The sequence below is a fragment of the Megalops cyprinoides genome, chromosome 12 (genome assembly GCF_013368585.1).
Source record: "Megalops cyprinoides isolate fMegCyp1 chromosome 12, fMegCyp1.pri, whole genome shotgun sequence".
Classification (NCBI taxonomy): domain Eukaryota; kingdom Metazoa; phylum Chordata; class Actinopteri; order Elopiformes; family Megalopidae; genus Megalops; species Megalops cyprinoides.
The window spans coordinates 27,762,831-27,776,410 of NC_050594.1; the positions used below are offsets into that span (position 1 = coordinate 27,762,831).

At 45.9% G+C, this 13,580-nt stretch overlaps 1 protein-coding gene across 1 annotated transcript in view; it reads right to left on the minus strand.

Moving 5' to 3' along the window:
* Positions 1-1,136: 1,136 nt before the first annotated feature.
* Positions 1,137-13,580, minus strand: part of LOC118787523 (inositol-tetrakisphosphate 1-kinase-like) — a 49,275-nt gene continuing 36,831 nt past the window's right edge. The window contains exons 6-11 of the mRNA XM_036543110.1: positions 6,903-7,001; positions 6,268-6,308; positions 4,380-4,545; positions 2,459-2,526; positions 2,054-2,216; positions 1,137-1,526 (exon numbers count right to left, since the gene is read on the minus strand). Of these exons, the coding sequence (XP_036399003.1) occupies positions 1,192-1,526; positions 2,054-2,216; positions 2,459-2,526; positions 4,380-4,545; positions 6,268-6,308; positions 6,903-7,001 (872 nt within the window). The 3' untranslated portion in view covers positions 1,137-1,191. The remainder of the gene's footprint in view (positions 1,527-2,053; positions 2,217-2,458; positions 2,527-4,379; positions 4,546-6,267; positions 6,309-6,902; positions 7,002-13,580) is intronic.

Below are 13,580 nucleotides of genomic sequence, written 5' to 3' on the forward strand. Positions count from 1 at the left end.
ATCTCTCTCATCTTTCCTGCTTTCAGTTACAGAGTATGCTCTCAGTAAAATGCAGTATAATGATATTTAACAGTATCTGGAAGGCCCTTGCCTACAGAAGCAAGAGGCACTCCTGCCTTGTGCCGAGGGTCTGCAGTAAGAAATACTCACAGGGAGTGGGAGGACTGGGATGAGGACTAGTTTCCATGGCGACGTGTGGTAAGCGAGCGTTCTAAAAAAGCATGGCGTGCGCATCTACACCTCGAAGATGCTGTTGTTCGAAAGCGAGCGACCACGACCTGTGCCAACTTTGCACAGCATGATCAAGCTGCCGTCTGTCCAGCCCACAGCTAATGGAGTGGCATAACCACCTGAGCCCACACACCCTGTACTGGACTACACACACTGCCCTCTGCTGGAGAGTGGGGATAACATCAGTGACTGTGGGGTCTGCTTCCCCTCAGCCACATGCACAAGGGACAGGGTCACTCCTGCTTATACAGCTGTAGGTGCCCAGAGCTCCACAACAGCACATCCTGTTTCGGATCGCAAGAAGGGAAAGCAGGGAGAGGCGTCGTGTGTCAGAGCATGCTGCACACCCAGGGCGAGTCCACAAGGTGGCAGTGCTGACCGTGAACCGCGAAGGTCTTTTTCCTTTCTTCTTACTGCATGCACGGGTCCCTTCCTCAGTAAATCAGTAAAAGTTTTTTTCCGTGCCGTCCAATAACAGTGGAGTGTTGAAGCCTCCCCTCTCCCCTGTGTAGGATCCCATAAGAGTGGGTCAGTGTTCATCAGGGGCTGGTCTATGTGTGCATGTGTGTGCGCATGATGATCAGTGCTCCTGGGCCTTGCTGCATTCTTACAACACCATTAGCCTGCAACGCCCGTATTCTCACAAGGACTCATTATACAATTTCATTTAGAGAAAATACAAAAATAATATAAATCATAACAAAGCATTGATAAAGTTGAGTTCCCAAAGTCCACATTACAGTACTGTAAGTCTTATTAAATTGAAAGAAAAAAAAAAACATGGAGAGAAAATCCGAAACCTCATTATCATCATTATGAACACCAACATCATAGGAAAGGTTTGTTTTGATTACAGATATATTATTATCGTTATTATCATCATTATTTTTTTTTTTGTTCGGGGAGGGGATAGGGTAGGGAGAGGGGGAGGGCGGGGGGTTGTGGGGCGGTGGAAGGCAGTCATTGGGAGGAAGCCTTGGTGGCTATCGTGGACACACAGTGTTGCTGGAAGTTTGGGGACATGGCCGAGTTGCAGCCCAGTCTCTGGTGGGGGCTCTTCTTGCCCCCTTCACCCTCCACGATCCAGGGGCTGGCATCTTTACCCAGCATGCCACAGCAGCCTGTGGGGGTGGTGCACGCCCTCTCCCCGCCGACTGGCGCCACGGCGCTGGGAGTGTGTCCGGCCGCGCTGCCCTTCTGTGGTCCGGAGGGGGTGCTCTCGGGCGCCTGGCCCTGCAGAACACTTATGATGTGGTTCAGCAGATCACTGAAGAACTCTGGGACACCCTCGTAACCTGGAGACAGGAGGGGGGACAAGAGCTTAGGAAGAGCTGGAATGGTCAAGATTGGATAATCTAAAGATCTTTGAATGGTACTTTGTGCTTTATGTTAATACTGATTTTACAGAGCTTGTCATAACTGCCACTCCCCTGTAATTACGAGGAGTAGCTCCACCACAGCTTTCATACAGAACCGTGTTCTGGGTTCGGTTCACACCCTGCCAGTACACCCCTTCCTTGTAATGGGAATGTCCCCATCACCAACAAGTGGCAAAAAGGGCAACCTGGGAAGCCATAATTCCTATAGTGCCATCTCTAATGAGGGAGACATTGTGGATTTTACTCTGACCTGGCTGAATAATATGAAGCCCCGCTAAATAATATGGTGATGTCATAGGTCAGTCCATATTGAGAATGCTTTGAGAAATGTCTGCATGAGGCATTTACCCTGCATGAATACACCAGTTAGACCTTTATGTAGAGCGTTGCCGATTCCCACACTGCTGTGTCCTACAGCCCTGACCGCAGAGAGAAGCACACACCTGGAAATGCATTGATGTCAATGACAGCGTGCTGGCCGGTCTGGTTGTTGATGATAACATCGATACCGAACAGGGACACCCCGAGTGCCTGTCGCAAGGACCTGGAGAGCTCCCGGATGACATTGTCATTAGGAGGCTGGGACACCCCCTCCACGTTATCCCTCTGTATCACAGGCAAAAACCCCCGCCTCATATCAATACCCACATTAACACACACACCCTCAAGTATATGCACAGACACACACCTCACACTGCACATGATGCATATAAACACAGTCATATCATAACCCTGGGTAAAGCAGTTTATACCAGTTCTTCTTGAGGTATCTACCAATACAAACTGCCAAGCATAAACATTGCCTGGGCGGAAGTGAATTACAAAGGCAGAATCATAAAGTGACTTACAGAGGTCAGATCTGAGGAAGACTCCGGCTTGGAAACATTGTGACTGTTGAAGAAAATTGCTTTTCTGTCTGTAAGAGAGAAGACAAAAATTCCAAACTGTAACTCACCATCTTCAAACTTACCACCACTTTGGCCTGATCTTAATTCACTGTAAAAACCCCCCTCCCCTCCACCTGGGGGAATTCCCATTGAGACTGGGATGTGAGATCATAGTCATCTAGGGTGCCATTCCTCTCCATATAAGGCAAGTGAAAAGAGCACCATCAGCCCATCACACCCTCACTTTCACTCAAACAGTTTACAAGAAAACATTGCTTCCATTTTTTCCTGTCTCTCAGTATGTAATTCCCAACACTGCCACTAAGTGGCAGCACAGACCATAATCTCAGCACAAAAAGTTAATGATCTCTATTGAAAACTTTGGGTATTAACTAGAACACAGAAGGGTCACCTGGGCATGAGTTAGGATACAGCTATTTAATTCTAGACACATATTATAAACATAAAAATAAAAAAATAGTGGCTCTATAGAAGTTACTAATAAAATTCATATGCTCCATAAGGAAATATAAAATGCAATTTTTTTGTTGAATTATAAAATTCATAATAGTTCATGAGAGTGAAAATAAATTAATGGATGGAAAAAAGATAGTAAATTTGTCCTTTAAAAAATATCTCACCCCAGTTAATGTTTCAACAGCCTCCCTGATGAAAATTCAGTTCAGCTGAGAAGATAATGCTCCTCTATTACTCACTCATCAGAAAATATCGAACTGGTGTTCAGCGATTGGATAATAATTATGATTTCACTTCTCTTTTATTGCTTTCTTCTGTTCTGGAGCTAGCACAAAACTGTGACATCAACATCTCACGCGTTCTTTGCAGCCTATCTTGTGGATAATGTTGAGATATGCTGTATCATATCAGTTTTGGCAGAAACATTAGGCGTACCTCATCTCTCTATCATGAATTCTGAAACTCAGCAACTAACACATGATGACATGGAAATCTTAACTCAGAGGGTCAGATGGGAAAATCCAGTAAAGAAATGGAGCCATATTAATATTATTAGTGGAACACCCACTCAGCTGCTTATTATTTACAGGGAACTGTGGTGGCGTGATGTGTTTATGGTTAACGCCGTGCCATCGAAGAACTGGATGATGGCAGTTACAGCAGTTTCAGGCTGTCCCGTGCCCTGTGTGTGACTGGGACACTAGATGTCACACACCCCTACTCGACATGGGGGTGTGTATGTGTGTGTTGTGGGGGGGTGGGGGGGGGGGGGGGCAAACACTCACAGAGGGGGCCATCTTGAGCCTTATCTCCGCATGACACTGTGCTCTCTTTCACAAGTCTGTGGAAGTGCACTGCTTTAAACAAACACGGCTCCCTCCCTCCCGTACACTGCACACTGTGTTCACACTGAGGACAATGGGCCCTGTTTGTGGAGTCCACAAGGCCAGACCCACACCGGCCAGAGCCTCGTTTACGCTACAGAGAGAACAGCATCGTACGGGCACCGGTGCCTGGAACAGTGATGACCCTGTGATATGACACATCAGGTGGACGGGCAGATCACTGAAACTGATTCAAGCTGACCTCATTAGCATGGGGCACATATTGTGGTATGCAGAAACCTAAAACACTGCTTCTACAGTCAGGGCTAAAAAGGAAATAATGGCCGAAACTAAACAGCACTCCCACAGTACCACCGGGGCCTGTTACATAAACACGGTAAATGTTCCTTGACCGCATGTGATCACGGACGGTCATTGAGAGGAAACCCGAGAGGAACACAAAGAAGGACATGCACTGAGTAACAGAATGAGACGCCCACAGCGGATGTAGGCAAGAAGGACTCGGCGTGCTCGTTATCTGTAAATGATTTGGAGCAGCCGAGCACTGAGAGGGGCCCCACCGGCTGGTCCAGCAGGGAAGTTCTTGAGAGAGGGCCGCTCCACCACAGTGTAGGACTCTCCCACCACGAACACCTTGTAGAGCACGGCGTTGTGGTTGATGAAGCTCTGGATCACGCACGGTGGGGTGATGTCCTTCAGGTCCTCCTCACTGAAGATGATGGCCATCTGGGAAAGGAAGCAACAAATACCCACGTCTCCACTCCAATCCTTTTCCCATGGTGAGGTCACATTATCACAACCTGTTTGAAATGACATAACCATGGGTAGTGGGAGGGTAAGTCTACACAGATATACCAGTGAAACTACACATTCTGGAGAGGTGGTAAAGATGTATTCTGTGAGAATATAACTCCTTAGCTATGCTTCCAAAAGCCAGCCCCAGGAGGAGGTGGAGCAAACATCCACTTCCCACTTCCACTTCTGCATGTGAGCTTGCCAAAGTCAATCACATTATCCCCAGAGCTAACATATATAGATAAGTGCAGTCAGCTGGACGTATCCTGCATCCTTGCATTTTATGGGCAGAGAATTTCACGTTCATGCAGCTGAGAGAAATGAATTTCTTTCTTTCAGATCTGTCCAGCACACGATCCTCTAGCCCCTGTCTTCCACCTTCTAGATTTTAAAGCAACACCTCGTTCAGTTCCATTCCAGGTGGTGCGTTTAACCAAGGCTGTTTCTATGACACACCACCACAGCCACATACTTTGGATATGAACCCGTCAGCCGCTGGCCTGAGACCAGAGCATCGACCATGTAGCTGTGTGTGGCCTAGAGGTGTGGCCAGCGCCAGGAGGAGTCATAAAGCTAAATAAAGGGAGCCATCAGCATCCTGGTCAGAAGCTGTTATGTTAAACATTAAAGAAAGGGGGCATCATGGTATGTATATTGTGGCTTTCCGCATGCTGTTTCAAGCCAAGCCTCCCCACACAATGACACTGAAACCGCACTATCTCTTGGCTCTCAGCTCATTTCCTCGTTCATTAGTGACACGTTTATCATTAAAGTCCCAGAGAGCCAACACGTTTCCAAACAGTCCATGCTGATTCACCTACGGTACGCATCGGATATTTGCTGGGATTCTAAGAAATGCTCTTAATTCTGGCCCCTAGCCAGCATTCTGAGAGCGAAAAAAAGAAATATTACCATATTGTTCCCATAGAAACACAAAGATAACCTGGATGATATGCAGCAGAGTTCCTGTGTGAGTCACCACCCGTGTGACGCGGGTATCGGCGATGCAACAGTGAGACACAGCCTAACAACACGGCACAGAGCAGACAACAATGGCACAGAGTCTGCCAACGGTCAACACTACACATTTCACACAGATACAGCCCTCCCTCCCTATTATTCCTTTTCTTCAATACCCTTTCTTCTAGTTCCTTGACTATGAGTAGGCGTCCAGGACACTTCGGTTTACAGTAAATGACCCCGCTGACACAATAGAGTGGAATTTCAGGGACAGGGAGAGAGGGGTGGCCCTGAAAGAGAAGTGGATCAAGTGAGCCCCGATGGAGACAGAGATACGACCTCCTCACAGGGTCTGCTTTCAGTCCCATGATCCTCTGCTAAAGGCATGGCTGTTACTGCGAGGATGCTTGCGGCAGACCGCGAGCGTCCGACCTCTCACGTTCCACTTCCCCAGCCGAACAGGCTCCGTTTGTTAATGACAAAGAGGGACGGGTCTGCTCGCTTTGCTCTGTGTGTACAGTATTTAAACATCAGACAGGGACCAGCGCCAGTACGAGTCTCTGAGTGATCCGAAGGGCGGAGGTGTTGGATAAGCTGCGTGACTCGGGTTGACAGGCACATGACCCCCACCCCCCCCAACCACCACCACCACACCCCCGACCTCTGACCCCTTATCCTGTCACGCTCACTTACCTCGTGGGAGTTGGTTCCATGTGCTACTCGTGTTTTGCAAACTGTGGGAGGGGAAAAAAAAGAGCGCTGTGAGAATGTGTGTGTATGTGTGTGTGTGTGTATGTGGGCCCTCACTTCCCTCACCAGGGCAGCAGCTGACTGCACAAGGTCTCACGGAGTCACAGGGTGGCAGGGATTTATCCTGAGCACAGCTTTCTACAGCCTTCTGGGCTGTGTAATCAAACACAATCTGCTCACAAGACAGCGCTATTCAAAAAAAATACAGCTACCATGAATTAGCAGAGACAGCATTCAACAGTCATCTCATTAATTTATGCACATACGTATTATATGAGTATATAGATGTGTATGTATTTCTGCATGTACTGGTGCGTATGTGTGCAAGCATGCATGTCTTATGTATGTATGTGTGTGTATATTTATGTATCTGTCTCTTGTACATGTAAATCATGTTTCAGCTCATCTGTCAGAAAGCATTCAGACCCTAAGTCGGGATAATGAAGGATATTCAAATGACTGGTCCTAGTCACTTTATTCTGTGCTCTTCAGTGAGGGTGGACACAGATTCTGCCCCCAAGCACTGACTCTGAATCAGTTTATACTTTCTGCGCAAGACAGTCGGTAAGAGGACTTACTGAAGGGGAATGTGAGTCCGTGCTTCTCGATCTGCTCCAGGGTGTCCGGTCCACACTCGCTATTGAGGACCATGAAGGGAGGAGAGCAGATCCTGTCATCTACAGAGAGGGAGAGAGGAGGAACACTCAGTCATGTGATCAAGCACACTCAACTGAACAATCCATGATCCTCTGCTCTCAAATAAGACAAACCTTTAAACCCTGGCTTCAGTGTTGGTACGACCACCCCCAAACTATGAGCTGAGCTAAGCACTTGACACCATATTTTCCTCACATCAGGTAACTTCATGGTTAATGTGTTTCTCAGCTACTCCACTTTCATGTAAGTGTTGTCAAGGCTCTCCCTTGATTCATTATCCCTTTACAAAGAACAATGGACAGTTTGTATTGAATCCTAAAATACCTCAACCACTTGCCATAGGTGGTGACATTTAAATATTTTTCCAAGGCTATTTCTAAAGCTAGGGATTGCCTTTAATGTCGTGGAAATCATCTAGAGCCGGGGGAAAAAAAAATCAATATCTGTAAATCAGTAGCCAGAGAAATTCCCCAACCATGAAGTCACCCAGAAGTGGCTTTCAGAGATTTCCTTTTTTTAGCTGGGGTAAGTGAGAACAGACGGGATCCGGCTGACATGCCGTATCATCAGGCTGTATCCCACGACCATGCCAACCGCCAAGCCTGTATTACTCATGTGCTGTGGTACTGTGAAATGCACTTCTTGAAAACAATCCCGAAATGTACTGATGTCTCCCCTCAGAGGTGCTCCGGACTTTTTGAAGTGGAACACTGAAGCGCTTCCTTTATAATGAAAAGGGGAAAACTTCGATTTGGAATATGGAGTTGCCACAAACTTGAGCCTTTCCATCTTTTTCCAGCAGGAACAAATCTTACAGCTTTTACTGAGAGGCACCACTGACTCCACATCACTGAAATGCTTAAGCGGATGAAACAGGAATTAGGAAGATGCAAAGGGGCAGAAAAGACAGGCCTGGCCAAATTAGACCTGCAAAGATTATGCAGACCACCAAAATAAGGAACCAAAGATGGGGACTGACACACGCCAAGTGACAGAACTGCCCAGAGATAAATCGGTTGAAAGCACAAACCACATCGGACAAGCAATTTCCCTGAATTGACTTTACATGGCTATCAATATCCACACTGCATTCAGTTAGCCATTCTACTGCTTTCCAAATTGTGTACTGTACCTTTGCTTAGATACCAAAAGCACACATGCATGCATGCATGCACGCGCGCACACATGCACACACACACACACACAACAGGTGTGACCTCTGTGTTTAAAGCTGCCACTTGGGTGCCTCCACCAACATCAATAAACAAATAGTGGCATGCCGCAATTCCCTGGAGCAAGGTTACAGTAGGCTGTTTAGGGTTATGAGGTCTAAATAAAACAGGAGAGGGCTGCATGCACCACCTTGAGCACATAAGGAAACCACAATAAAGACTCCCAACAGCGGCATGCTAGCAGGTGCACCTTGCAGGCCGAAAGGCCAGCAACAGGCCTTGCACAGCCCTTCTTGTTCTGCCTTATTGCAGTAGAGCTCTTTTTTATTAGATTGCCACTCTTCCCTCTGCCCATCCACCCCCCCTTCCCTTTCCCTGCAGGCCCTGAAACAAACAACAGCCTCTCAGTCTCTGGTAATGAAACACAGATAAGGACTTGTGAAAAGATGCAACCTCAAGAAAACGCTGACCTGACTCTGGCAGGCTGATAAAAATATGGCATGACAAATGCTACCTGCAGGGCGATGTCTGGTGCTGCAGCCACAGAATGCAACGGTGAACAAGTGAATTTGGGTGTTGTTAGGAGCTGCCAAGACAGGTGCGCAACACCGTGACGTCCATGAAAAAAAATCACCTGTTGGCTGGGGAGAAATACAGCACGAGGAAACTGGAGGCCACAAGAGCAGCGTCGTTCCCTTTCAGAAGCGCATGCCACTAGACAGCTTCCTGTTTTGTCAACACCCAGGGTGAGATTGCCATCTCCAGAGATCTTCAGTAAAACTGTTTTTGAAAGCAGCTGTGGCCCTGTATCTCAGCCAAAACCCTTCTCCAAGTCCGCATGCCAGCCGTGCTTTTAAGCAAGCACACAAGGCAGAAAAATACGGTAGGCCTGTGTCATCACAATTAATGACCACGGGGTTTCGCAAAGAAAACAATGCTAGAATTGAAGGAAGGAAGAAAAAAAAAAGACCAACCATTCCAAAAACCTCCTACATAACCATGATCCTAAACTCTGTCTGTCTTTTGAGCAAGAGAGATGTTCATTTTACTGAATTTCATGTGTTTTGCAGTATCTTGGTCTTATGACTGAACCTTGACCATTCTGTCCAATAATGTTTCTGAAAACAAGTCCTCTGCCCTGCTTGCTGCCTTTAGCCTTTAACAGGCTGCAGCTCCACCAGTGATGCCAGGGCCAGGGGTTTCAAAATCAGTGACATTCTTGCAAGGCAGACTGCACCTAAATGTGGAGTTTATTCTGTGCAGGAAGAAGGAGGCCACAATAGGAAGCCACAATATGTGCTCCCATTTAAGGCTTTCAGAGCCGCAGGGTCCGGTCTTCATAAACGCAATCCACTCCGACTGTACCAACAGCAGCTTGTCCTCAACAGATCCCACCCGTTTACAAGCACATCCCCCATTCCCCAGGTCCTGTGCTCTTTTACATTCAGATTAGAGTTTTTTGGGGCCTGTTTAAAAATGTCAACCTGACTGTCTTCCATTGCTGCTGGCACTTAGCTAACTAGGTTACACAACCCCAAGGTCTGTGCCAACTCCAGGAAACAGTCTCCCGCTGTATCCTGTTTCCCATGCCACAATACAAGACATTATCCTGAGGGAAAGTAAATGAATAAGTAAATAGGATGAAAACAACACTTGAACAGTCCTACCTTCACTGCCCCTGGAGTGAATAGGGCAGGCTTTGGAGGTGAATTTTAATTTGTATATGGGGGTCCCCTCCACATTTTTTTTCACTGATGCAGAGCAAAGACTAGAATTTTCTGGAAGGAATGCCACTACACCTTATCTAGAGGATATGTTCATCATTCTATCATGACTAAAGCCTGGTGCACCACAGGCAGACACAGTGAATTTGATATGCACTACCTGCAGAAGGCTACAGAAACAGAGGAGTAGAGGATTACACACCACACATCTTTAAAATCAGAGTTGTAGTATGTGTTGCTACCTCAGGACATAGCAAAGATTTCCATGCCATATGGTGATGTGCTATGAGAAGGTTAAACAGTACCGATCATTACTTGACACAAAACTCAGTTGTTTCTCTCAAGCTGCCTGCCTAACTCTCACCACTTGACGTGCTTCTGTTTGTCACAGGTGACCACAAACGAATCAAATAAACCCTCGTGCTCTGACCACAACTCAATAAATTCCTTATCTTCTGTATTTTTGACCTGGCATTCACAGCTATTGCTTCTTACTAAGAAAACAGCTTACAGAAGTTTTTTTGTTGGTACAATGTTTTTATTGAATAGAAGTTTTTCACTGACTGCTGGTAGCTCCTCAGGGTTAATGAAACCAAACACTTAACTGGAATTGGAAAAAAAAATGAGCAAGACAGAAATTCATTCAAAGCTTGAAGGCACTTGCCAGAGCAATTATCATCACTTGTATTGTAGGCACCTGACAACCAATACAAGGTGATGAGCCAACTATATTGTGTATGTGTCAAATTTAAACAAGTACAGTGAACCCAAAGCACATTCGTAATGACTATTTGAAGAGGTAATTCAGGGAAAACATCATACTGTATGTACTAGACGTAAGAGAAATTGTTTTCTTTTAATATCAGGAATGAAATCATAGGCACAGGTTCCTGGGTCTTAAACAGAGTCTTCATCTGAGGAGCTGGAATAAAGTGCTTCTACAAAAGATGAATGACCGTCAGACATTATGGCACTTGCTTTGAGACAAACAATAGGGAAATCTCAGAAAGAGGGCACTCGACTGCTCTCTCTACACTCACTCTTGCATGCTCTCAGTTAATGTTTTAATGACGTTTACTGTTATTTACCGAAGGGTCCTTCCTTTCGCTAATGAAAGTGGTAAGAGTCATCTCCTTGTTTAAAAGCAGGCAGAAACACCAAGGCAACAGGGGATTACTCTGGGATAGTTCAGAGGAGTTTTCAGTGAGGTCGAAGTGAAGGAGAAGGCCTGCAGGATGGTGAAGGGGTGATGTTCCAGAATTCCCTTCCGAGGATCAATCTCATGCTGAAGCACTCTATCTAAACACTCCCTACCCTTGCAGACCTGGCGGAGCCAGTACAGAGGTTTATGGGAAGCTCTCTCTCTCTCTCTCTCACACACACACACACACACACACACACACACACACACACACACACACACACACACACACACACACATGGCATAAACTTGCCTCTGACCTCACTGCTGTCATAGAGTAACAGTACAGGAAGTACAGGAATGAAGGCAATGGATCCCAATAAAATGATGAAGAGAGAACACCCGCTATAGGGTCATTCTGCTTGGACCCCATGCTGATATAAAGCCGAAAAACCCTCAGCTTCAGCTCTGGCTTTGGTACTCTCAAGGGAAAAGAGTGCCCTGCTCCTTCAGGCTACATACCGGGGATAGCTGTTATTACGCCAAAAATAGCTATTCGATATATCGCGACAGCTATATCGCCCAGCCCTATGTCAGAGTCCATGCTAGATCAAAGAGTCAGGAGCTACAGACTTGAACTGTCAGCCTGCTAGACCAGCATACAGATCCATCACATCTTCCCACCCTGCCTGAACACACTCATCTCAGTCATGTCACCTCTGGTCTCTGCCTGGAGCACCGCCAGCAATGGCAACCAGGAGACTTATTATTTATGAGCACCCTGGCCGAGTGCATCTCTGGGGGCCTGGGAGAGCTCACTGTAACCCTGGCTAAGTCCTGGGTTACCATGGGGATCTGCTGCTCTGTCCAGGAGGAGAGGGCAGCAGTTCTCCGCCTGTGGCCACCTCCTAGGGACTGAACAAGGACACATCTGCCATTGTGAATGGAGGGATCATGAAAACCTTAATTGGGCAACAATCCACAGAGAGCCCATAACGTCATCATTCCATTACCCTTTACATACTCTCATCGTTTTTGGCTGTAACTGAAGGAAGCAGCCAGAAGGTCAATATTCCTTACTCATTCGGCTCCCTCAGCAGTAAAAGGCAGTAATAACATTTTGCCACTAGAGGGCCACTAATACCACTAAAATCACAAAGAGTCAGCAGAGCAGTCCACAGTCAAAGTGTCTGCTCAGTTTTGTTGATCTCCAATGTGCGATCTGCCCCTCAGCTACGCACACTGTCACAAAAAGAAGTGTCAGAGGAGCAGAGACAGGGGGAAGCTGGTGGAGGCTTCAGTGTTTGTGCAGTCAGGCTAGGTCAGGGGAACTGCATTCCCTGCAACAACAGAGCTGAGGACGCCCTCACTGAGCCATGAAAATGACTGCGTGTCCTTGTGTGGGATCGAGTGTTTTCTTTTCCATGTCTGTCTCTCCATGGTGGCCTGATAGCAAGCCATTCAGCACAGTCTGTAATGTGTCACATGCAAATTAAAATTGAGAAATCGTAATGAAAAGTCCTTTCATTGTTCAAGGAATCATTGGTCATGCTGAGCAGTGGAGTAGTCCTGTGTATATGCAACCTATGGTTTTGCTTTTGCTCACTTCTTAAACACAAGTGAAACGTACTACAACTTGTTTAAACTAAAACACCACACAGCGGCTGCATCTCACAACTGCTGATCAAATCATAAAGAAAACACTGTATTATGACTATTCATGTGAGTAACAGCCTCTGTGAAAGAAAACACTCTGGTTGGATAATCTGAAACTTTCTTATCCAGCAAGAAAATACAACAATTAGACAAACTAGAATAATCTTCAAATACCTTCTGTCTTTTATTGTCCTCAAATACAATGCACTCAACCACCGGAGATTCATTTCATGTCTCAAGTAAGAACATCACAGCTCTGTGCACCCGACGCATAAACCCTTAATTCTCTATATCCTTTAAGAAGATTAAGGTCCTATTTTAATTACAAATGATTAATCTCAAATCACAGGCAAGAATCAGACTAATCTGTGTGAGAGAAGTCCTAGGATTCCAAACAATCATACATGAGAGGAATGTACACAGTGTATTGTGCAATCATATTTTACTTTCCAATCATGCAGGTCCACTAGTTCAAGAGAGATAATTCTTTTCTAGCAACTACCCCATTTGCACATACAAAGGTGTTAATTACTGCCCCATCTTTTTGGCTAATGCTGACTTTTCTGTTTAAAGTCTTCCTTAAATATTTCAGTGTAGCCATAAGTCCTTGGTAGATGTTATTCTTTAATATTCTTGAGCCGTGCTTGAACTGGTTGCTGGTATCAACAAACCACTGTTATTGTTGGTCAAGTTTAAACAACTGGAGGTAAACCTTGGATTTATGCATGCAATTCTTTTTCCCCCCAACTCATATATAAGCACTTTATATAAACCAATTACACCGATTACTCTTAAGTTTCATGGTACAATTCCACAAGTCTTACTTTATTTATGCAAGGTGATACTGACAGGGAAGGTTACGCAATGGCTAGTGAGAGATACTTCACCATTTAAAGCCTGAGTCCA